Raw genomic sequence first — 23430 nt, 5'->3', positions numbered from 1 at the left:
AACAGTGATAAGATTAGATCCGCCTTATCACCCGCTGTTGTGTCGCGTGCCCTTGTGTGCCAAGCATTTCTTTTCTGTGAATTTTCTTCTCCGCCTTCTTCCATCCACGCACCCACCAGCCAATATTGACCCCCTCTCTGCTCGCAACAAAGCATTGAAATCTCCAATCATTACCTCTGATCAATTGCCCATACCCCGAGGCATCTTCCGTTTCCTGCTCATTCCACCTTTTCACCTCCCTCTCTCAAAAGTTTGACCACATCTCTCCAACTTGAACCTCATCCCTGCAACTTAACTTGGCACCTCAAGTATACAGTAATCTCAAACTCTAGCCTCCACTATGCAATCCCCTACTAGTACCGGAACCACCTCGGCACTCACCACCCCCATGGCCCGCGTCACCGTCCTCGAGCAGGACCGCTCCCTGTTAAACCTGATGACCATCATCCGGGACAAGAACACCAACGACCGTGCCTTTTCCTCGGCGGTGGAGAAAGTCGTGCACCGCTTGATTTCCTCCGGTATGATCACGTGAATCACAGTTTCCCCCCAAATGTGACAACAGGCAGAGGGATTAACCGGAATCAACAGCTCTGAACCATGTCCCTGCAGAGGAGTATACTGTTACCACCCCGATTGACACGACCTACAAGGGTCTGCGCTTCACGAAAGGCGTGTGTGGGGTGAGCATCCTGCGGGCTGGGGCGAGCATGGAGCAGGTTTTGCGGGATACTTGGACGTAGGCGCACCACCCCTCTTTCCCCCTAATTTGATTCCCGGGTTGAGCAAAACTCGCTAATGGGAGGGAGGGGTATATTGTAGTGGACCGCTAAGCTTCGGAAAGCTCCTCATCCAGCGCGACGAGGAGACGAGCATTGCCAAGATCTATTATTCGAAGTTGCCGGCGAGGATTTGTGAGGATGGTGCGTTTCTCTGCCTTTCTCCCTGGAACGTGTAGGGGTTCAACTGATGGTCTTAACTTATATAGTGGTCTTGCTCCTCGAGCCGATGCTTGCGACGGGAGGGTCGGTCATCAAGGCGGTCGAGACGCTGACCGAGCATGGCGTGCCGGAGGAGTCCATCGTGCTGGTCAATGTGGTTTCATCGCAGAAGGGTCTCGATGTTGTTACTGGGCGGTTTCCCGGGTTGAAGATTGTGTCCGCGGCGGTGGATGCTGATCTGACGGCGCAGAAGTGAGTTCTCTGGTGTTTAGGTATGATTGTGAGAGCCGCAGTGCTGACTTGAATTGCAGCTACATTAGCCCTGGCTTGGGTGACTTTGGCGATCGGTACTATGGTACGTGCTGAGGATGTTTAGGTCTAACGGGGCTGGGTCCAGAGGGTCGGGTCGGATGGTTTCGGTGTTTGGTCGTCTGCATTTGTTCCTGGTGCTTGGGGGTTCATGGTATGCATGGTGGTGAAGGTGGACTGACATAATTTCGCATCGCAAATCAACAAATGGGGTCCTGCATATCGGGGATACGGGTTTTATTTGTGGTTTATATTGTTTGTGCATGGAGGGTTGCATGGAGCACAGCTTCCTTACCATATGCTCTTTTCTCAAATTGACATCGTGGATGGCTTTTATGTCATTAGTGTATTAATCTGCCTTGACCATCGCGTAAATTACTAACTAACATATGAGCCACGCGCTTAGAAAACCGTTCCAAACAGCCGATCGCCAATATCACCAACACCAGGCTGGATATACCCCTTCTCGTCCACCTGCGAATCGACAGATCCGACAACGAACTGGCTCCCCTCCGGCCACACTCCGCCTGCGTGGGACAATCCAGCCGGCGTCGACAGCATAGATAAGAAGGTCACCTGCTCCAGTCCCCAGTCCCTGATGTCCATATTAGCGACCGACTCAGTGCCACTCGGTTTCCACACTAGAGACTCACTTCAAAATCCCAACCACCGCAGCCGCCGTTCCGCCCGTCGCGATCAACGGGTCCAGGATCACGGCCTGCTTGATCTGCGCGGGCTTGAGGGGCAACTTATTGTAATACTCGACCGGCTGGAGGGTGGTCGGGTCGCGGAAGATGCCCAGGTGGTAGACCGCCGTCGGGAGGTTCTGAGGTAGGCTGTCCATGAAGCCATCGAACATGGCGAGGCCGGAGCGGAGGATGACGATCACGGCTAGTGTTTCGTCCGGGGTGGTGTGGAGGTGGACGGATTTGGAGAGGAAGGTAGTCATTTCGCGGACTAGGCTGCGCACGTCTGCTGGCTTGATATTGCGGCTTCGCAGGCTTGTGAGGAGGTGGTTGAAGGATTCGTTGTGCTGGTGGTGCACGTTGTTGGGGAGGGTGAGGGTCATTGTGAGAGGTTTGGATGATTGAGTGATGGATGGCTGAATTGAAGGATGATGGGTGATGGGGGTAACATGACTGATAATTGTTAGTCGAATTGGCCTCTCTTATTGACTGACCCGTGGTCAATGGGATTCGAAGTTCAATGGTGAGTAGTCTGTGAAGATACTCCTACGATACTATACCAGACACCCCTCTATCGGGCGGTGTTATCAGATTAGATAAGGGGGTACATACAATACTGTAGTATCAGCCCAAGGAAGGGAAGATAAGCGCTGTTCCCCGCTCTGTGTTGTTCTTCCCCTCCTTCACTCCTACATTCACCATACCTTCGTGGTTGTTACTTTCATCGACATACTACTCTGCAAGATCCACCTTCAGGAAGCTCTACCAGATACCATAGAGCAAAGCCAGCATGGAAGACAGCATCCAGTACCTACTCAGCCTCGAAGCCGTCCGCGACCGAGCCCGTGTTGTCTTGAGCCTAGCCGAGCAAGACAAACTCCATCACTATGACTACCATCCCGACCGATTGGACGCGACCGTCGACTATGTTGTGAATATCATCAAGGTGCGAGTTTCACTCCATTTGTGTAGGTCCTGCTGACACCACAGTAACCAAACCCATCACAGCGTGACTTTGGCCCCGACCGATACAATCAGATCCCTCCCCACGGTCGCTGGCAGCATTTCGAAGTCGGCGGCGTGCCTCGACTGCAACAGCTGCTGGAGCGTTGGGAGAAAGCAGGTTATGACGATAAGGAAAGGGTGCGGAGTCTCTTGGATCTGTTCTTCGTCTCCGTGCTCCTCGACGCCGGAGCCGGCGATACCTGGCGGTTTGTGGAACCTGATACGGGCAATGTGTATAACCGGAGTGAGGGGATTGCGGTCGCTTCGCTGTATATGTTCTTGAACGGGGATTTCGCGAAGAAGGACTCGGACAGGAAGGATGTGGTGCATGGTACATATGATGCTTCTGTCACATACCCGGCACCAGCTTGCTGACGCTGGGTGTTGAATAGGCGAGGCCCTGAGAAGCTTGACAGTGGAGGTGTTGGCTCAGGGGTTTCAAGTTGATAAGACGAGGAATCCGCTTGTTGGAGCCGGTGCACGCGTCGAGATTCTCCAGAGACTTGGGCAGTCTGTGACCAGTCTGTCTGAGATATTTGGACCCTCCGGGCGCCCCGGGCACCTTCTTGGTATGTAACTCCCACCAGCTTGAAATCGGGCACGAATCGACAGTTAACAGAGTCAGATTATCTTCTTTCTTCGGGCGCCGAACATCTGGACTACAAACAGCTCTGGACTGTGTTGCAACAAACATTGATTCCGATCTGGCCCGCCGACCGAACCCGCGTCCGTGGCAATCCCATCGGCGATGCATGGCCTCTGCCCGTGCTATCGGAGACCTCGCAGACCTCAACGACGGACCCAGACACCGCCACCATCCAGCCCTTCCACAAGCTGACGCAGTGGCTGGCTTACTCCCTCAAGGTCCCATTTGAGCGCATCCTGAAGATCACCTGGAAGAACGCGGAGCTGGGCACCGGACTGCCCGAGTATCGCAACGGGGGGTTGTTCGTCGACATGGGTGTCTTGACGCTCAAGCCAGAGGCGCTGGAGCGGGGGTTGAGCATCTCCAAGTCCAGTCTGCCGTGCTTTGCGGTGGGCGATGCAGAGATTGTCGAATGGCGAGCCATGACAGTTGCGCTTCTGGACGAGTTGCATACGCGGATTCTTCGCAGCGGGAAGTTGGGGGATGTGAGCTTGACCTTGCCTCAACTGCTGGAGGCGGGCTCGTGGAAAGCGGGCCGAGAGTTGGCGGCCGAGAAGCGCCCGCACACTAAGTCCAGCCCTATCTTAAACTCGGGCGATGGGACGCTGTTTTAGGGGTAGGCAGATGAAGTGGAAAAGAAGGATTTCGAATCCAGATTAGGCTCGCAGCTCTGACGACCTTAATACCACTCCCGATTATAGATCGCGTGCTCCTAGGATCCTAGGACTTCCCTTGCATGGAAGCCCCATTGAACCCCTTGCCCAATAGTCTCGATCTTCCACCCGCATTGACTCGATTAGGTATGATTGACGCCACTGGATCAGTCATCTCACCACGAACCCCTTAGTTAGTTATCATCACTCAGTGCGTATCTGAGTATATTCTGGCCAACCTGCTTCAATCGCTTAATGCGCGAACCGAGGTTCGGCCCCCATCCCTGCGGCTGATGGGTCTTTGCCCTCCCGAGCCCGCGTCCGTGCCGAATATCCGGTATCCGGTCCACGAAACCTACTGTATCTCTCCAAAGCCAATGCACCAAGAACGATCGTCTTATTGCATCGCAACATGCAGGGTTATGCATCCTAATATTGAACCCCAGACGTACAACGCGGAGTACATGGTCTGCAATCCAACAATAAGGCGGGTCATGGTGCACGAAGACTATCATTATCATTCTCATGCATGGGTTATTTAGGAGGAGCTGTGGGTCCGCAAGACCCATCCTGTTAGTTAGTGCTTTTTTTTTTTCTCTTCTGCCGTCGTTTTGGCACTTGGTCAGACTGCAATGAGCGCAATAAAAGCAATGGACCGCCCAACCAGCTTGTCGTCTGCTTTGTATCTCGTTTGGAGACTCTGCTCCACGGGACAGTCCAGCGAATGTGAAAAGCGCTGTTTTTGGCATACATTTTGTGTTGACAAAGAGCTCGGTATGATGACGTCAGTTCCCGCAGCACTCAGGAACAAACTACGCAGATAAAAAGAACAATGGGCACGGAGGTGGAAGAGCACCGCGGAAACGGCACCCTCCCCAAGGGCGTCTATCGCTCTCGCATCCCCTATTGGCGTATGCTGATCGATCAAGGTGCCATCAATGAAGAGATCCTGGACTTTGAGTACCCCGGCAGTGGCACCGAGGAGGATCCTTATGTGGTCTCCTGGATTCCCAATGATTGTCGCAATCCGATGCTGTTCAGCACCGCCCGCAAGATCACCATCACTCTGATCGTCGCCTTTTCCACCCTTACGGTCTCTCTGACATCATCCACCTATAGCGGCAGCACCAAAGAGATTGTTGAGGATCTCCATGTCAGCAGCGAAGTAGCCACCATCGGCCTGGCCCTGTTCGTGCTGGGATTCGCGGTCGGCCCAATCTTCTGGGCCCCGGTGAGCGAAGTGTTCGGCCGCCAAACCCCGTTTATGGTGAGTTTCTTCGCCATGACGGCCTTCTCCGCGGGATGTGCTGGAGCACAAAACATCTGGACGCTGTGTATCCTGCGATTTTTTGCTGGTTCGTTTGGGTCGTCACCGTTTACCAATGCGGGGGGCACCATTTCGGACATGTTTGCCGCCCGCCAACGCGGCTTAGCCCTAAGTCTGTACGCCGCCGCCCCCTTCCTCGGGCCAGCGCTGGGGCCCATCATCGGCGGCTTCTTGGGCATGTCTGCCGGCTGGCGCTGGGTGGAGGGCTTTTTAGCGCTTTTGGCTGCCTTGGTCTGGGTGCTGTTGGCGCTCTTCATCCCGGAGACCTACGCCCCCGTGCTCCTGCGCCAACGCGCCCTGCGACTGTCGGCTCTGACCGGACGGGTCTACCGCAGCAAAATCGAGCTGGACAAGGGCCGAGTTTCGCTCCTCCGACTGCTGAAGAACACCCTCTCGCGACCGTGGGTGCTTCTCTTCCGCGAGCCTATCGTCCTGCTCTTCGCCCTCTATGTCGCCATCGTCTACGGCACCCTGTACATGTTCTTCTCCGCTTTCCCGATCGTCTACGAGGACATCCGCGGCTGGAACCCGGGCGTGGGTGGCCTCGCCTTCCTGGGCATCATGGTAGGCATGATCCTCGGCATCTGCGTCACGATCCCGGCGAACCTCCATTTCATCAGCGTTCAAGACCGGCACGGCGGGTTCGCGCCCCCCGAGGCCCGCCTCGTGCAGTGCATGCCCGGCGCGCTCGCCATCCCTATCAGCCAGTTCTGGTTCGCCTGGACCGATGGCCCCTCCATCCACTGGAGCGTCAGCATCGTCGCGACCGCCCCCTTCGGCTTCGGCGTCATCCTGATCTATCTGGGGGTGATGAACTACCTCATCGACTCGTACACCATCTACGCCGCCTCGGTGCTGGCCGCCAACACGGTCCTGCGGTCTGTTTTCGGGGCCGTCTTCCCCATCCTCGCCCCCTACATGTACCGCGGCGCGGGCATCCACTGGGCTGCCTCCATCTCGGCGTTCCTGTCGCTGCTGTGCATGCCGGCTCCGTTTCTGTTTTATCGGTATGGGGCGGCGATCCGCAGAAAGTGCAAGTTCGCGGCCGAGTCGGATCGCTATCTGCGCTCGCTGCAGGAGCATGCGGCGAAAAAGGCCCAGGTGGTCGAGACGCAGCGGCCGGTTACGGAGGAGCCCCTCGTTGTGGCGGACGGGGAGCCCGGGGCTGCGGAGGCGGTTGGGGAGGCGGGGAAAGAGTGATTTCTGTTATGGCTCGTGTTGGACTGGGGTGTTGAGTGGGAGTTTATTTCACTATAAGCAGGTATTAGATGTGAATAAACCACGTTTAGTGTCGTGCATGCATTGTCTGAGGCATGGCTATCTCAGGCCGATTCATGTGTATCCGTGGTGTTGTTAGGAGACTGCCTAACGATGCTTGCCAGGTAGCACTGCAGTGTATCGACATCTTGAAGTCTCACGCGCCTTATCGCTGGTGAATCGCCAGTGGAACCAGATCGTAGTGTCCAGCTTCTATGAACATCTTTACCATCCAGCTGGTACCGGGCCAGTGCGCCGACCGCGTGACCCCAAGCTATGAGACAGCAATCGAGTTTCTGCCCCGTGTCTGACACCTGCGCTTAGCTGCTCAAGATTGTTGATACCGAGCCGGCATGGCCGAGGACCTGGGCACTGACCTCGATGAGCAAGATAGTCGCTTAGATTCCTCACTCAACTCCAGCCCGCCCTTGAATAACCCAGCACAGGTGATGTACTTTTCAGTATACGGCATTCACATTTCATTGGCTAAATCGCGGTAAGGTATTCTTTTGCTGCGCAAATCCTCTCAGGCAGTACGAAAGTGATAGACTACCCGCTCGGTCAACGAGACTCCACCCCTCTTCATTCAGACACATATACCATACTATCACATCGTGCACATCACCCCTCATGAGAACCTCACTAGTCATACACAAACGCAGTCCCGTTCACTCCGCTCCTCCAACGAGCCAGATTGAGCGCCCACCCCCCAAACACAACCCCAACCGTCATCCCCCGCACCCCCACCGTCCGCGCAAGACTGTACCCCCCCAGTCCATCCTCATCCACCGGAAGCCTGTAAACAGGATACAAGAACCAGGGCGCGAACGCGTACGCACACGCATACACCCACAGATACCCGAGACACACCTCCCCGCGCCGCGGCAGTCTCCACCGCGGATACTGCCCGATGAGTCTGGCGTAAGCCCGCCAGCACACATCTTCCAGGGGGATCACCAACGAGGAGACGAGAAAGAAGGCGAAGATCCCCGTCAGGTCCCCCGGGACCTCGGCGTACACGGCCGCCATCCAGTGGGTGAAGCCGGAGAGCCCGAAGATTAGGGTTAGCCCTAGCAGCTGGTCCAGCGCGGCCGGAAGTCGGATGAATCGTCGGAGGTGGTGTCGCGCGAAGGTTGAGATGGTGGTTGTTGGCCAGCGGAAGAATTGGTGCCAGAATTTGCTGGTTTTAATGTATTTAGTCAAACGCATGGGTGGGAGTGGGTAGTGCTTTGCTTACCTCCAGAATTGGCGTACCGTGTACGCGTGCTTGATATCTCCGAATGCAGGAGGCCAGTCGTCCCAAGAGGAGATTCGCATGCCGACGCAGATGATGGCGAGCAGCTTGTGGGTCAGATCCATCAGCATCCCCAGCCCGATGATGCCGACAATGCATAAGATCGTGCGCGCGCGCAGCTGTTCAGCGGTGGACTGTGGCCCAAGGAACTCGGTGCCAGCGGCGAAGAGGTGTGGTTTCGAGCGCCGGAGGTCGTCGATATAGCCCAGAAAGATAAGGTCGAGCACAACCACTTGCCACATGATGGTCGCAACGCGATGCACCAAAGACCCCGTGAGCACAACACCAGACGACAACCTGTCGCGTGCTGGGACGGGTCGGACACTTTGGATCATCCATGAGGTACCGATGCCGCGAAAGCTGAAGAGCACGGTGGCGGCTGCCAGCAGGCGGCGGATAGGCTTGGATCGGTGTAGCTTCTTCGTGGGATCGGTGAGATCGTGCAGTTCGATGCCGACGATCGCCAAGATACTGATAAAGTGCCACGCCTTGAGCAGACAGAAGAAGGTGAAGGTTCCTCTCAAAATAGGCGGACCGGTCAGGCAGGGCAGGAGCCTCGTCTCCATGTACATCAGTATCACTAGAAGAACAATGACGAGATGTCGGTCACGGGAGCTCTTCCGGGTGAAGGCGATGCCAAAAGCAACTGCCAGAGATTGGGCGACGAGAAGAAACCAAAAGACCCCTGATCTAGGGCAAACCCGTGTGTGAGCCTGGACATCCATGGTGCACGCAGGGCGAGTGTTAGCACGGTCAACGGTGGGCAGGGACTGACTACAACAGGTTTCACATGTCGTGCAGCTCTGTCTAGAAACCTAGGGCTGTTCAGAGTGCCTGCTGGAACACAATTGTGTATTGTGAAATGTGTTGAATTTAAGAGAGGGAAGCGTGGGCGATGTGGCACTGCTTGCTCCTTGCTAGACACAAGTCGCGTGGTTTGGTCGTCGCTGCGTTAATACATCACTTCTTCTGTTCCCTCTGTGGAGCCTGCATATTGGCTGATTGATGGCAAGCAAGGGGTGTGTCATTCTGAGATCTGCATTTTCCATATTTAGAATCCTGACGGGCCGAGTGATATCCAAGGGACCGATCAAAGCCTCTTTCCTTCTGACAAGACCTTTTTAGAATCTGGTCAACATCACGGTAAATTAATCGCTAGCTGTCGAATGTGCATATTCCCCCACTGAAACTAGCTTTGTACATGATATTTATTTCTGGGACAAAAGGAGTGTGGCGCCGAACGAGGTAGAGACTCGCATTCCTCCGCTCCCTGCCGTCAGAGCTTCGATGGTCTCGTCCAAAGTGGCGCTCGATGTCGGGGTCCGGACGGGCTGAGACACAACCCTCTCACTGAGTAGGTGGACTGATCTAGGAGAAAATCGATGAAATCGAAGAAGCTTATGTCTTGTCATTCTGTCGCATTCGTCGAGAGCATTCAAGACTACAGTGACCCTACTATGTATATTGGTCTACCGACCAGCGCATATGCTCTTTGCATGGTGCTTGCAGGTGCGGAGCCATCCAAAGTGCTCAAGAGAGGTTCGAGTGAGGAGGAACAGAGATGCTACCCAGTTGACCCGCGATCTAGCTATTTATTCTGTCAGTCTCATCTCGCGCCAGGCTGTTCAATCGTATTTCCGCCGTCCCATTGCAGAGACAGACACTTGAGGCAGATAAGGCTAGCGTAGGCAGCCTGCTCCACAGAAACTGTTGCTAGCTCCACGAGGAGGGGGTTCATCTGCTGATGTGCGGCACAGCAAACATCGATGCCCAAAGAGCGCTGATTAACCTTTAACCTCCTACAAGACAAATCCACGTAGGTTAGTCTCAGACGGCTCTGGAGGATTGTTTGCATGGTCGGGAAGCTCTTTTGCTGTCCGGCTTATTTGGCGGGGCGAGATTCGTCTTCGAGACCTCGAGCGCAGTGTGATTCATGATAAAACATAACTAGTTGACAGCTTTGGCTGCTCTCATCTTTCCTGGATAATCTGTATGCGTAGATCATTATAATCACTGCTCTAAATTGTGGGCATCGGAAATTAAAAAGACCAAAAAAAGAAGTTAGCATGTCCTGGTTTCGATCCAGGGTCCTCCGGGTTATGAGCCCGGCGCTCTTCCCCTGAGCTAACATGCTTGGTAGATGATGAAAGGCTCTCTTGATTGACAATATAAGTCTACTGAAAAGGTTGGGATGCAAGCGGAATTATCAAGCGTTGCAGAAAGCTCAAGTTGATTTTACTTGCAAAACTATGAAACAGGGTTGGAGATAGCCGCGCCAATGGGACACACCTTTTCACTCACAGCGAACCCTCAAACCATGATACTCGAATTCAAATGTGTCCAAGAAGGCATATTAAACCAGTAATAATCTAATATAGGTGTGGGATGTGCTGAAGTGTCAACCGAATCGTGGAGGGGAGTGGTTCGATTAGAGAACAAGAAGACTCTGCGGTATAGTAGCTGCAAGGTCGATATAGATTTGTTCTCTCTTCCTTGTCCTCGTTTCTGCTCCGGTACTTCTCATTCAGTCATATGAACATTGCGCGCAGGTAAAGATACCGGAGTTGCGGGGTTTCAAGGCTCACATAGAGCGTGATCCGTAAATCCGTCGTGCATTAGACTAGTGCTGGATGCTTTGCGCATTGAGGGGATTGTCTACGTTAGCTCTTGTGTTGGCCCTAATTTGGGAGAACATATGCAGTTTGTCTCCGACTCTACAGCTGCCCCGCATAATGCTTCCCCCAGGCCCTGCTTGATCTTGCTGCTTTTGTCGTGTTGCAAAGTATTGAATATAAAAAAAGCGAGGTAGGGTTCAGATCATGTCGACCGTTGGTATGGACTCTGTCTTCATACTTACCATGGTATCATTCCGCAGGCCAGGCGACAAAACTTATATTGAATGAGCCCTTGTTTTGCTGTTACTGGATGAGGTCAATGCAAGAGATACCAAAGTGCCTGAATACATCAATGAACAAAGCACTCTATTCAAATCACCCGAACTGTGATTCAGCTAACAATGATTCTTGCCTTCAGACAATATTGTCACCGATCAATAGTATTATTATCAGCTCTCGAGAACAAGAATACCTAGAACAAAGAATGCACGATCTGAAAGCATTTAAGCATGTCTACTTGACTCTCCCAACCGCAGCATATAATCCCCCCGTCAACCCCACCCCTACCCATAGATCTCCCAGTACAAAATCAGCCACCCACAAACCACAGTAAAGCAATGGACCAAACAACCCCTGCCCCCCGCACCGAGAACCCTTCCCTTCTACGCAGCGCCCAGCCCGTGGCCCTACCTGACTTTGTCGAGTGGGTCGGAGATGGCTCCACCCCGGATGGGCTGGAATGGTGTATCATCGTGGTGCCGGCGGCCCAATGGCAGGAAGCGAGGGATGTGCTGGCGTGCGAGCTGAACGGGCATGAGTGTATTGACTGTCTCTATCCCTTGGAGGGGTATCACTGCCACTTCAAGCTGGGGCTGGTGGAGCTGCGGGTTTACCTGCTCGCGGAACACGAATGGGAGAGTCTCCAACAGCAGTCTCGGGATGATCGGGGTTCGCTGGGGCCGCCTTCTGTTGCAGTGCATTGAGTGAGTGAGTGAGTGAGTGAGTGAGTGAGTGCTGTGGAGGTTGATGGGGGTACACTTGCGGAGTGCACTTCATAGGAATAGAAAGAGTCTTTGTGCGAAATTGTACGTCTTATTGTACAAAATGGTGAAATCCTCCTCCTCCTGCGGCACAGAAATCCCGCAGCATCCGCCGGTGCATGCGCCAGCGGGAGGTAGCCTTTCCCTCGTCCGGCACACGAAACGCTATCTCTTTCGGACCACTTCACGAGGAACTGCTGGTGGGTGCCGTACTTCAACGGTCGGAATATCTCAGTTAAGGCAGGAGTTTGAAGATGGGCAGTTCAGAGTCGCTGTGTTCATCGGGATTTTGGAGTTAACTATCCGGGGCCTGGCGGGAGGTAAGAGCGTGAGAGTGAGAGTGAGAGTTCATTTTAATACTTGAACTGTTCAATCCACAAAGCTGAAACATGCACAGATCAGAACTTTTGAATTAGTTAGCTTGCAACAGCAGCAAGGGTACTACTATACAATGTACTGGTACCAGCTTGACGCATCTAAAGAATTGCCGTCACCTCATTAAACATGAAGAACCACCAACCCACCCCCCTCCGCCACCATCAAGCCCTCTCTATACGGAGAAAACTAAAGAACATACCGAAACCACCCATTCTCCCGATCCGTCAGATCCTGAAATCCCAACTTATCCCTCAATGCCTCATCCAGCCCCGCCGCCTCCCTCCTCCGATTCTCCCTCCACAGCACCACCCACAAGATGCCCGCCGTCGCAATCACAATGCAATAACAGATGACCATCCCCGTCCACAGCTCGGGGTAATGCTGCCCCACCGTCTGCGACTTGACCAGTTGTGGCCCGATGATATTGCCCACCGCATACGCGACGAACACCGTCGCGGCCATGATGGTCTTCTTGGTGGCACCGGCCACATTGCTCGCACCCAGTGTGATAATCAGACTCACCACGGGGCCAAAGAACCCGGTCAGGGCGTAGCCGACCACTGGGGTGGCCGGGCGATAGCCCCAGGTGGATTTCCAGATCATGACGCATCCGGCGATGACGGGGAGGCAGCAGGTCACCAGCAGGAAAATGCGAGTGTTGGGGAGGACGGTGGGGATGTAGCCGACGAGGGGGATGAAGATGATACAGATGCCACCAACGGGGAATTGGAAGAGGATCGAAGCCAAGGTGTTGTACCCGAAGGTGCTGACGATGAGGGGACCGAAGCCGGAGATGGCGCCGTTGATAGTGTAGCTTTGATGTTATCGTGGTTTAGTTTCCTGAATGGAAGCGGGAGCGAAATTATGAGAGGAGAACAACTTACGCAGCAGCCATCATGATAGCGATGAGATACAGCTTCACATCGGTGAACGCCTCCACAATTTGCGACATCTTGATCGTCTGGCATCGCACGCCTGTTTGGCCACGGCGGAGGCGCTCCACGGCGACCACCCGTTCCTCCGGGGTCAGGAACCAGGCCGACACTGGAGAGTTGGGGAGGATGCAGCACCAGATCCCAAACAAAAAGGTGAGAACGCCGGCGAAGATGTAGATGTATTGCCACGGCCGAAGTGCGCCGGTGGTGATCTGGCCGAAGGCGTAGTTGAGCGCCCCCCCGATGATGGTGAACCACCCCGTCCCCGAGAACCAGATGGCCTGGCGCAGGGTCTGCTCCTTCTGCGTGTAGTAGCCGCTAATGACCGTCATGAAACCGGTGGGGATCACGCTCTCGACGAATCCTTTTGGCGGAGATGAGATTAAGCCTTGAGCAGTCATGCAGGGATGTACGGGAGTAAAGACTAACCAAGGAAGAAGCGCTGGACGAATAAACCCCGCCATGAGGTGACGCCGGCAGTGGCGGCGCAGGTGATGGCCCACAGCATGACAATCGGGCCCAACACGTGCTGGATCTTGAAGCGTTGCAACACCAGAGTCATCGGGTACAGACCGGCCATCATACCGAAGTAGAAGATGGAGGTAGCCCAACTGAGGCGCGAGGTGTTCTTGGTTGGAGGCGAAGTGCTGTAATCTACAACGGAGAGAGCCAAGTCGGTGGTCATGCCAAACAACGAGGCACTACCAAGAATGGCCTGTCGTGGGGTGTCAGGAATATCAGCCATGACAAGTCAAATGAACAGAGACAGAGCTGACCTTGTCCCAGTACACGAATCCGTAGCCTATGCTAAGATCAGTCTCCCAGTCCACCCCCTTCTGTAGCTTCATGTACACTCACCCACCAACATCGCCGGCATGAAGAACAAATCAATCTTCCTCAAGACTCGGCGCTCCACTGCGGGGTCGACCTCCAGCGCCTCTTCGCTACTCACAACTTCCAGGGCGGCATCTTTGTTTCGGTCAAGTGCTTCATCACCTCCAGCCGCAGGGACTTGAATCATAGTTACTGTTTTCCCCCGCAGGTTGAAAGTGGTTTTGTGGAGGAGGGGTTCGACGGGGGGAGGAGTCTTGTAGTTAGTTTGCTTATACTTGTAGATAATGTACTGTAATAAGATAGAAAAATTCTGCCGCTGCGCCGATTGCGGAGAACCCAAAGCCGTTAGTTCCCGTTGTTTGTTGCTCCCTCGAACCATCACCAAATAAACGCCTATTTATTCTTCCCGCGGAGTTCATCGCTCCGATCCTTGAATTTTCGCGTGAATTTCTGTTGGTAACTGAGTTTGGATGGAAATCTTGATAGAGAAATAAAGGTGGGAAGTCATCGCAAACTTTGCGAATGAGAAGAAACTTTTTCGTCTTTCGAAAGGGAGTTTTGTGTTTGCGCATCTTAGCGGAGATGAGAGATGATATCTTTCAGAATCAGTCACACTTCCGCATTTCGGTTGCAATTGTATTGCATCCATGCGGTGGGAATGCAACATAAATACATAGAACGCTCTCTCTTACAATGTCGACATCAAACTCGTATCCCGGTAAACTCAATTAGCTCACCGTACATGGGGAGCAAGACCCGACATCCATATTAGCAGGTTCGCGGGGTAAATGCCATATTTGAAACATCGCCATCCGCCTCTAGGAAGGCGGCTCGGGTGACCCGGTCAAAGAATGCAGCTGAAGTTGGAGACCGATGAGACTTGAGGATGTGGACTGGAACGAACCAAGGGCGAAAGGCGATGAGAAAGGCTGCTTCAGAAGCTTAGATGGAAACAACACCGTAACATCCAAAACGTGTATCGCTCGTATCGCGCGGGAAATGATCCCAAGGAGGGAAATCGCGAGCCCGAGAACAAAGAAGAATATAGAATAGAGACTAGGCTCATGGCAGCCAGCTTCCAAGAGGTTGTTGCGAATGAGACCTGTCATGCCAAGCACGATTCTCAGGGAGTGAATGTTGTGAATGATAGGCTGTTAGTCTAGAGAGTCATATCCTGTGTCTACGCAGCGGGTCCTGCGCATGCTCAGGGAGAATGACCCAACGACCGAACTCATCCCGAGGGGGATGTATTCTCAGGTAAAAGAGAATATACGGTTGAATGCGGGGGGCACTAAACAAGAAGGGTGTGCTCGAGGGAACCGACCCTTGAGTTATTAGGCGAGAAGATACTGTAACCAAACGCTCCCAGTTGAACCGGCACGCCGAGTGCCAGTGTTCCAGGCACCACGTAGTGTGGGTAAATGCCAAGCAACAAGACGACCCGGTGATGCAAAGGGAAACAATTTGGACCCAGCGAAGGGAGCAAATTCCCTCATAGCCGCAACTCAAGGCCCACAGATAAGCATTTTGAGGTGAATCGTACGGTAGCAGTAACCATAAATTCCGTCAGGCAACGGGGGCCGTGACCGGTTCGCGAGCGAGCGACAAAAAGGATACCTAGGTACTATACTCGGAGGTAATATTTGGCGTCGAACAGCACGGTCACAGATACGGCTGAAACACTAAGCACTAAGATCGCCCAAGGATTATAGCCTCCTCTCACGAGGTAGTCTCCATTCATAACGTTGAGTGTCAGATTCGCCACACTCGCTGGGTCCTCGGGTACAGCATTGCTGCGGACTAGTGGTGAATCCGCGGAGAAAAGCCAGTGATGCTAAACTGGAAAGGGCGGCAAGATACAAAAGGACGATAAAAGAAAGTCACCTCAGAAGATTACACGACGATCAGCACCTAATGGGGTGTCTCAGGATGATTTGCGCCTGTCAGTGTCAACTGTCAAGAGGAGATGCATCGGAATGGCCCGTGCTGGATTTGACGGAGCCTGCTGCTGCTGATCAGCATCAATTCCGTCTTACCGACTCATGCTCAGGCCCGACAATCAACGCATGACATTGCCACCGTGTTGAACCGAAGGCCGATCACTTCCAAGGAACATCGCGAATCAGGCAACCAGGCAGCCAAGATTGGTGGGAGGTCGGATGGGTGGATCTGACGCTAGGCTAAAGAGCTAGGCTCGCAAAACATTGCCACCCCGCTTCAGTTGGGCCCCAGATCTCGACGTGGCTTGATGCAAGAAGATAGGGCTAGCCGCATGCCAGGACTCATTGAAGACCACTGGTCTAGAGCACCCAACAGATACCACTGAACCGATAGGGTGGGCTAGCATCGAGACTAGGCTTGGATAAACTTCGGCCTAGTCTTACATTCTGGGCAGCGAACCCTTGGCGTACTCTGCGGAAATGATTCCTGCGTTGGTCTCTGCTCATTAAATTCGCAGGAAGTGGTTTCCGAGAGGCTGAAGCAGGATGGAGGTGCCCCAAATCCGAGGCATGCAGAGGCATGCAAGCGGGTCACTTCCCGCGTGACTTTGCCACCCAAAAAAATACTGCCTTTATCTCTACATCCACAGTTTGTGGAACAATACATTCATCAGAAGCCAAGAACGTAAAGTATGATTTGATTTATGCTGAGTGGGCCGTATCACCCGCCAGAAGGTTCCGGCCCGTAGTCATGGTTGTGACCGTGTGAATTGCGCTCGGAGATGCTCAATGCATCCCATTTAGTGAGAAATTGATCGAGATCGACCCCAGGTTGTCGTAAAGACCCTTGCTGGACTACAGTAAGGAAATGCGGATAGAAGCTGCTGAATTCCTGAGAATCGCTCGCTTTCCAGGCGAGTGTCTCGAAGTCCGTAAAGAGCGCCTCGGTCTCCCTGGGTAGAATAACCTGCATTTGATTGGCAGATAACTGAATCATACGAAAGATTCCCTTGGCGAGAGGCATGCGTCGAGCAAATGCACGGGCGATAGTGCACAGCTCGATGAAGGCAATCCTATTGTCTCGAGAGTCAAGGGACTCCATCAGGGTAAACAGTCCAATGCTCCACCATTGGATGGTCGATGGGGCCATGCGATCAATGCCCCATTTGGCGCGATGGATGTCCAGTAAGTGGGCGATTTGCCGGGCCGATGCAAGGCAGAGCTCTCGGGCCTGGCTGGCAGATCCCGGATCTAATACTATCTCACTACTAGAGCGCATGAAGCCGAAAATCTGCATCACAGTCGTATGATAGAGCATGTGAAGCGCTAGAATGTGGGGAACAGTTGCTGTCTCCGCATGTAAACAAGCCGGCAAATTAGCATACCAGCCCTGTAATTGCGTAAACATGGCCGGCACGAAAGTCGCAATCTCCGACCGAGGAATTTGGTGTTCTAAGTCATGGAATGCGCGGCTTATAGTGATTAAATGGCAGGAAAGATCACACCACCGGTCAAAAACGCAGGTATGGTGCCCCAGTACGGGTTCGACTTCGCGAGGATAGGGATACCAGATGTCGTGGGGATCGTGATGACAGGTTGCTATTCGGGGACGTCGCGGTGGATTGAGGTTGACATGCTTCATTAATGAAACACTGGCAGTGCTGCTGTTGTCAGTTGGGAGCGCGGCCAATACGTCGGGGGTACATACGATGCCATGCTGAAGACGCCCCAAAGAGTGCGATTAGCTGCATCTTCGAGAACGCGACCAGATTCTGAGACTGTCGACCTCGTCGGATGCGCCTCTTCGTATTCTTCGGCCGCCCGAATCGCTAGATCGAGGTACATCCAACCCAGTCTATCTTTCCCCATGAGAGTCAAGCTAAGGCATTAAAAAGTTAGATGCGAAAGCCTAAGTAGCATGGAGACACACCTACCGAACAAATAATACGAGGAGACCCTGAATGGTGGGTAGACTTGCAGTGCCTTCTTCCTCTTCAAACAAACGACGTGCTTCCTCATAGAACTGATCACCCCGGGAGAACATATCGTTGGGTACGGTAAAAACTTCTGCGTAGTCGGAGTGGTACTGTGAAACGCATAAGAATCATGAATGAGGTCCCCTCCCCTCCCCGCTTGCCTAAATAGGGCTAGAAACACAAAGGTTAGGATAGACAACATACACTAGCTTCCGCGAGGATGGCATTTACCAGGAACGGTGTGCAGGATTGGCAATCGAGTCGACCTGCCTGCATGTCCCGGATGAAGGCGTCTTTATCTAACCAGTTGAGGAATGGATAGGTCCATGTTAACCAGAGGGAGATCAGATGAGATACCAGATCGTCATCATCGGTGGCCTTCGTCCATGGCTTCGCCGGAACCCGATATACCGGGCTGTCAGCCAAGCGGCGCACATCTAGCATGCGGCGGCTACCATGTCGAGCCGATCGACTGTCATCGTCGGCTTCTTCGGAAGGGCGGGAGAGCTGATTTCTGATTTCTTGCAGGCCAGGAGACAGTTCATCGTGGGGACCTAACAGTTCTTGGTCGAGGTAGGTTTGTATCTCATCGACCGAGGCATTGCTTCTGATCAAATTCAGCACCTGGGCCAGATCTTCGCTATCGCTGTCACGCAGTGTTTCGATCAGACGCATCAGGGTGTCTTCGGCTTGTTCGAGACGCTCCAGTTTCCTTTTCATGGCAAATTTGCGACGCATGTCGGCCATCTCGTCGACATGGCACTCGATGCCATTAGCCACACAGTGTTGACATGGCGGGTCCCCTCTGCACTAAGCGATCCGAATCAGATTGCGTCCTATCATAATTCCTGGTCTTCTGATTGACTTACTTTGAGCTTCTTTTGCTTACACGCTGTACAGGCGGTGGTTTTATGTTTCCGGCCCGGGACTACATTGTCGGGAGTTTTGTTGTTCTGCGGATGGCCGGGGGCGGGAGCGAGCGAACGGGAAGCGGACTGCGGATCGGACATTAACACAGACTTGATCAAGAGAAATAAGAGGAGGTCAAGACAACTACAAGCAGAACGAGGCCGAGGCTGTCTTGGGATGAAAAGCGCACCGAATGGCAAAAGACAAGACGGGCGGGAGGAGGGGCGGACCTTGCAGCGATCGTGTTGGCGATACTGTTATATAGGTCGGATAAAAAATGAGGCCGAGGGGATGGTCTATAACCGGCGTTTCGTCACCGTCGATGGGGAATTATCGAAATATTATTTTGTGTCCTGCCCGTTTGACTCTCCCCTGCAATGGAGCAAGGGCAGCACCGGGACAAGAACCTTAAAAAGTCCTCACCAATCGCATAGGGAGCGTCTGATCATTCTGGAATCTTGGGCTCCAAACCGAATCTCTGCGGCCCTAACCGATTGAATGCTGGTCTTTCGGGATTTGGGGGGAAGCTAAGAGAGGGGGGGGGAGGGACCAAAGGAGAGGGAGATCGCAGCTGGGCTGCTGGCGGTTTGCTGATGGTTGGCACATTTTTCCACCCAATCAAGACCAGGGACAGAACGGACCTAGACTCCGAGGTCTGCATTAGGCTCGTTTTGGGACTGGAGAGAAACAAAGGGGAGCAGTAGACTGGAGACAGGCAGGTAGGGGGGAGAGGGACCGGTCTCCAAGTGACTTCGGCCGCCATTGGCTTCTTCGGCGCCGGGATACTCATTTCTCACATTTCTTTTATCGATGATTGGTTTGGAAAGGAGGGTGAATAGAGGGGCCAAATGTGCACGGAGGACAATGCTGGGGAGGGGCGGGTCCCAGTATAGTAGCCATCAAGCCTTCCATGATTTGGAAGTTTCTTTGAGGGAACTCCTCGGAGGGAGAATTTGAGGAGCTGGAGTACCTTTTCTCACTTCCTGATTCAGGTTAGCCCGGGGATCCGGGACGAGCCACAGAAAGGTACCTTTTCCCACCCAGTCAGGTTGCAGGAATGCCTACGATGGAACCCATGGAGCCGTGCACTCATGCTATCTTGTTTTTCTTTTCCTGGGTCAGAATGATTTCGGAACAAACAACGTGGTGGCGTAGTATGGGGGAAGTTGGTAGTGGCACCGTAGTGGTTGGTTGGTTGGAGATTTGAAGCCGGAAAGGAGAGCGAATGAGGAAGAGAAACGAACGAACGATTGGTAACGTCATTGGGAGTGGAGTGTGGATCGAGTCGGCAGTCACTGGGAGATCCTCCTCCGAATGATTTTGCCTTGTCCAGCTCAGTCAAAGTCACCTGATGTCAGTTCGGCAACACAATCCATGCTGCCCATGGAAATAACTCCCAAAGCACAACATATCGAAAGCACATACTCCGTAGATTACCTTCCCCCTAATCGCAAAAGAGCGTTCGGAACTGTTTTCCAGATCATGCTTATGGCGTAAGACTTCTGTCATTGCGCGACAATCAGCCATTTTGCCATTTAGATCGCCCACCCACACACTCCCTGCATGCGAACATTATAGGGCGGCCACCGCCAAAACTCAACCCCCCATACTCCCTACAACGAAATCAATCTGGACTGCGAATTGAGATCAATACGGAATAATAAAAGTCACAAGACCGACAGCCGCTTGTCTTGCATGTCAATCTGACGAGAGCTGCGAGAACTGGGGCCTAATTACCAGAAGACAAGATGACATGGAGTTCCCCCGAAAGAAGACCGGATTGTCCCACCAGACGTCGAAGGCCGGAAATATGTTGCCTTCGTCATTCATCCAAGCATTATCGTACATGGTCAGCAAGACTACTGGCGACCTAGAACACTTGGGACCTCTCTAGCCGGCTTCCGTGACCGCTAACGGTTTGAGTGGGAAACACGTCGAATTCTTTTGCTTGGTTTTCCATTGTCCTTCCTCTGGCGGTCCAAGTCTGTGCCAGGCAACCAAACACATCTGCAAAGATATAGGTAACATGTCCTGCTAGCTGAAGACAGGCTTAGTGATGTGCTTTCCTGTGTGAGAGCTAGATCATGCTGACAACAGATGTGACTACTGCTGTTTTCATTCAGCCATCGGAGGCAGCTAACACGCAAAGATGATTATTTTCATCCTCTCCACCGGAAAAATCTCAAAACATCCATCAGGTTGCGACACGCCGAGGGACAAATCCCCCCAACGCATGCGGGGATTTGGCTGGATGGACAAGTTTGCCGGCTGGCGGCCCGTAGATCCCAGCCAAAGACGGTAAAAATCCCATGCTATCATCATGTCGATAGGAAGTTGTAGGAACTGGAAAGGAGCCAGCACTTGATTCATCATGCGCTAAGGACCAGTAGTCTCTGACCGTCAGGGCCCAGACCAAGCCGTGGATGATAAGCGCAATCAAGTCAACGAGATCGTGGGTGAGTGTATGGGAGCAAGATGCGGTTGAGTGAAAAAAACAGCAAATCAGCCTTGCCTCAGGTAAGGCTCCGTAAGATATGATGATGACAGGGCTCTCGGCAACAAAAGACCCGAGTATGATGCAAGGAGACCAGGCATCTAGGAGGAAATCCGGAAATACTACTAATGAGATTTCAGGTGGATGTCAATCATCGCAAAAATTGGACAATATGTTTGTCGGTTGCACGCAGCGATCTGGCTGGCTGCGACTTTGACCCGAGCATGACTGATGGGCATCGACTGCTGTAAGCAGTAAGTGTCAGTCTGTAAGTTAACTTAGTAGGTAGTGATTAGATCATGTGAAATGAAAACTCAGTTGGCGAAGCACTTCCAGCACCCGGAAGTTTGCTCCCTCTGTCCCTCCTACCAATTTCTCTCCTCTCTGCGTCTGCAACCACCCTGCAGCTCGAAGGGGCTGTTTGCTGGATTGATGAGAGATGATCAGTTAATTGTTGAGTGGCTTTGTCATGCGCTGCCCCCATTACGGGCCCACGAATCCACGTCGACATTTTCGGAGAGGATGTCACCCACCGGGCCACCACCCAGACTCTGCTGCGCGAGGTATCAACAAATGACAGGGATAGATAGGCCAAATCACAGCCCATTCATCTATTTTCTGGCTCTTCTTCTTTTTTTTTTTTTTTTTTTTTTTTTTTTTTTTTTTTTTTTTTGTTGATTTGCGCTTTTCCTCTCCTTAGTTGCCACTCAACCTCGTTGGTCTGGACCAATCAACACACGTCCTGTTTCATGGGATCTCCAATTGTCTTTCCTTGTCCATGATGCTCAATCTAAGCAAACACGCCCGGCAGAGGCGAAGTCCGTCGCCTGGAAATCAGAGCCTGAGGCATCCGTCTGGCGCGCCAGGGAGGAATAGAGCAACACCGACCGTTTCACCCGCAATAAATCCGCGTCGATAGCCTTGTCAACCGTGGATGAGGTCTTGTCAACAGATCACCTTGTTCATACACCATTATCGGGTACACTGGGCCATGATCCCTTTGATCTTTATCCTCTCAAAGCCGCAACCTTTGATGTGATCGCGTCTCAAAAGCATCACTAAAAGGGAAAAACGAGCTGGAACACGAGGACCATCCTCAGATGATCGCGTTTCAACCCATGTCTTCCTTGTCCGTCAACCACAGATGTCCGCCTCCTCGCCCGTTCATCATACATCGTGCGGCATGATTCGTTTTTCAAAAAAAAAAAAAAAAAGCAAGCCATCTAGTAAATCCCTCAACGCTCGAGAGCAGGAGTTCAGGACCATCGTGTAGTGTATGTGCAAGATGCTTGCAGAATACCCAGACCGATGTCTGTTCGCCCGGATCCCGTCTTGTGAATTGCATTCATGGTAGGGAGTAGGGAAATCGATGCCATATGGAGTTGACCGCAACGAATATTCTGCATTGAGACAGCAGCATCCTCGCAAGAGGCGTTCCATGAGAAGTTCGTTGCGGTCATATTGAGGCTGGGGCACGGTGGTTGACACGGCCCAGAGGAGACCCTAGCGCAAGAAAACCAAATGCGCAACCAAGCATGCCGCATCAATTGCCCGCATAAATCTGCACCTACGGTTAGAGGATGAATGACCGGGTAATGAGCAGTAGGGGTCGCTTGAGAAGACAGTTGTGATCCATACTAGTTCTGTGCATTGGCGTACCGCTAACCGAGAAGTGAACAACATCCAGGGACCTCTTCCTAGCCACGACGGAATATATCACGACTTGGAGAACGGAGCGACAACATGCGTGCATGCGAGACGAATACGTGTCGAGGTCCTAGGATGATTTGTACATCGACATCCACGTGCGTTCCGTCATTCGAGCAAACGATCGGTGGACTGTACGAGAAAAGGATGAAAGCTTCGACTGCTCAGACACAAGCAAGCGGGCACGTGTCGGTTTCGCATTGGCATCTAGAAAGGCAGGACTAAGCTGCATTAAGCCGACAGGCTCTAGTAGCTGTGCTGCGACTGAAGGAAGCGCTGAACCCATGAGGCTGATCGGACGCAATCAATCCTCTACACACAATGTGGTTGACATGAAACAAATCGAGCGAGAGGGAAAAACCAGGCGACCCCGGAGAAGGGAACCGCGAGTTGAAAAGGCGAAGAAAAACAGTGGCGAAAACCAGCCGACCATGCAGCTACAAAATGGAACCCGTTCGCCAGTCTCGAGTGATCATCGGCCACA

The 23430-nt window shown here is 52.9% G+C and overlaps 9 protein-coding genes and 1 non-coding gene across 10 annotated transcripts; 3 read left to right on the top strand and 7 right to left on the bottom strand.

Annotated features, from left to right (window-relative positions):
* Positions 1-388: 388 nt before the first annotated feature.
* On the top strand, positions 389-1307 carry BP01DRAFT_300366 (uracil phosphoribosyltransferase; the record flags this gene model as incomplete). The annotated part of the gene is made up of 5 exons (XM_025571986.1): positions 389-521; positions 592-739; positions 823-923; positions 989-1193; positions 1253-1307. The coding sequence occupies 5 exons, from the start codon at positions 389-391 to the stop codon at positions 1305-1307; spliced, it is 642 nt and encodes a 213-aa protein (XP_025429677.1).
* Positions 1308-1652: 345 nt separating this feature from the next.
* Positions 1653-2319, bottom strand: BP01DRAFT_417182 (uracil phosphoribosyltransferase; the record flags this gene model as incomplete). Its single annotated transcript, XM_025579240.1, has 2 exons — positions 1653-1845; positions 1904-2319. The coding sequence occupies 2 exons, from the start codon at positions 2317-2319 to the stop codon at positions 1653-1655; spliced, it is 609 nt and encodes a 202-aa protein (XP_025429676.1).
* A 311-nt stretch (positions 2320-2630) lies between these two features.
* BP01DRAFT_358415 (URC4/urg3 family protein) lies at positions 2631-4303 on the top strand. Its single transcript, XM_025575426.1, has 4 exons — positions 2631-2882; positions 2945-3272; positions 3334-3510; positions 3567-4303. The coding sequence occupies exons 1-4, from the start codon at positions 2727-2729 to the stop codon at positions 4199-4201; spliced, it is 1296 nt and encodes a 431-aa protein (XP_025429675.1). The 5' UTR covers positions 2631-2726; the 3' UTR covers positions 4202-4303.
* Positions 4304-4848: 545 nt separating this feature from the next.
* BP01DRAFT_417180 (MFS transporter) lies at positions 4849-6877 on the top strand (the record flags this gene model as incomplete). The annotated part of the gene is made up of 2 exons (XM_025579239.1): positions 4849-6689; positions 6857-6877. The coding sequence occupies exons 1-2, from the start codon at positions 5073-5075 to the stop codon at positions 6875-6877; spliced, it is 1638 nt and encodes a 545-aa protein (XP_025429674.1). The 5' UTR covers positions 4849-5072.
* A 728-nt stretch (positions 6878-7605) lies between these two features.
* BP01DRAFT_424749 (wax synthase family protein) lies at positions 7606-9039 on the bottom strand (the record flags this gene model as incomplete). Its single annotated transcript, XM_025579718.1, has 3 exons — positions 8062-9039; positions 7695-8004; positions 7606-7620 (listed from the first exon to the last, which is right to left on the bottom strand). The coding sequence occupies exons 1-3, from the start codon at positions 8841-8843 to the stop codon at positions 7606-7608; spliced, it is 1107 nt and encodes a 368-aa protein (XP_025429673.1). The 5' UTR covers positions 8844-9039.
* Positions 9040-10180: 1141 nt separating this feature from the next.
* Positions 10181-10252, bottom strand: BP01DRAFT_t218. The gene has a single exon. It is a non-coding gene; the product is annotated as a tRNA-Met (tRNA).
* Positions 10253-12306: 2054 nt separating this feature from the next.
* On the bottom strand, positions 12307-14061 carry BP01DRAFT_97384 (putative MFS transporter). Its single transcript, XM_025580274.1, has 4 exons — positions 13863-14061; positions 13516-13801; positions 13036-13450; positions 12307-12965 (listed from the first exon to the last, which is right to left on the bottom strand). The coding sequence occupies exons 1-4, from the start codon at positions 13932-13934 to the stop codon at positions 12338-12340; spliced, it is 1401 nt and encodes a 466-aa protein (XP_025429672.1). The 5' UTR covers positions 13935-14061; the 3' UTR covers positions 12307-12337.
* A 409-nt stretch (positions 14062-14470) lies between these two features.
* Positions 14471-15141, bottom strand: BP01DRAFT_97261 (uncharacterized protein). The gene is made up of 2 exons (XM_025580271.1): positions 14613-15141; positions 14471-14516 (listed from the first exon to the last, which is right to left on the bottom strand). The coding sequence occupies exon 1, from the start codon at positions 15027-15029 to the stop codon at positions 14739-14741; it is 291 nt and encodes a 96-aa protein (XP_025429671.1). The 5' UTR covers positions 15030-15141; the 3' UTR covers positions 14471-14516; positions 14613-14738.
* Positions 15142-16285: 1144 nt separating this feature from the next.
* Positions 16286-18748, bottom strand: BP01DRAFT_97379 (fungal specific transcription factor domain-containing protein). Its single transcript, XM_025580273.1, has 5 exons — positions 18706-18748; positions 18041-18641; positions 17795-17946; positions 17569-17739; positions 16286-17521 (listed from the first exon to the last, which is right to left on the bottom strand). Exons 2-5 carry the CDS (start codon positions 18581-18583, stop codon positions 16582-16584), a joined length of 1806 nt encoding a protein of 601 aa, XP_025429670.1. The 5' UTR covers positions 18584-18641; positions 18706-18748; the 3' UTR covers positions 16286-16581.
* A 695-nt stretch (positions 18749-19443) lies between these two features.
* Positions 19444-20628, bottom strand: BP01DRAFT_97365 (uncharacterized protein). The gene is made up of 4 exons (XM_025580272.1): positions 20483-20628; positions 20171-20379; positions 19776-20069; positions 19444-19728 (listed from the first exon to the last, which is right to left on the bottom strand). The coding sequence occupies exons 2-4, from the start codon at positions 20270-20272 to the stop codon at positions 19645-19647; spliced, it is 480 nt and encodes a 159-aa protein (XP_025429669.1). The 5' UTR covers positions 20273-20379; positions 20483-20628; the 3' UTR covers positions 19444-19644.
* Between the last annotated feature and the right edge of the window lie 2802 nt (positions 20629-23430).

This window comes from Aspergillus saccharolyticus (genome assembly GCF_003184585.1).
Source record: "Aspergillus saccharolyticus JOP 1030-1 unplaced genomic scaffold BP01scaffold_25, whole genome shotgun sequence".
In the NCBI taxonomy this organism is placed as follows: domain Eukaryota; kingdom Fungi; phylum Ascomycota; class Eurotiomycetes; order Eurotiales; family Aspergillaceae; genus Aspergillus; species Aspergillus saccharolyticus.
Note: the sequence above shows the minus strand (reverse complement) of the source record. Positions and strands in the feature narration are given on the sequence as shown.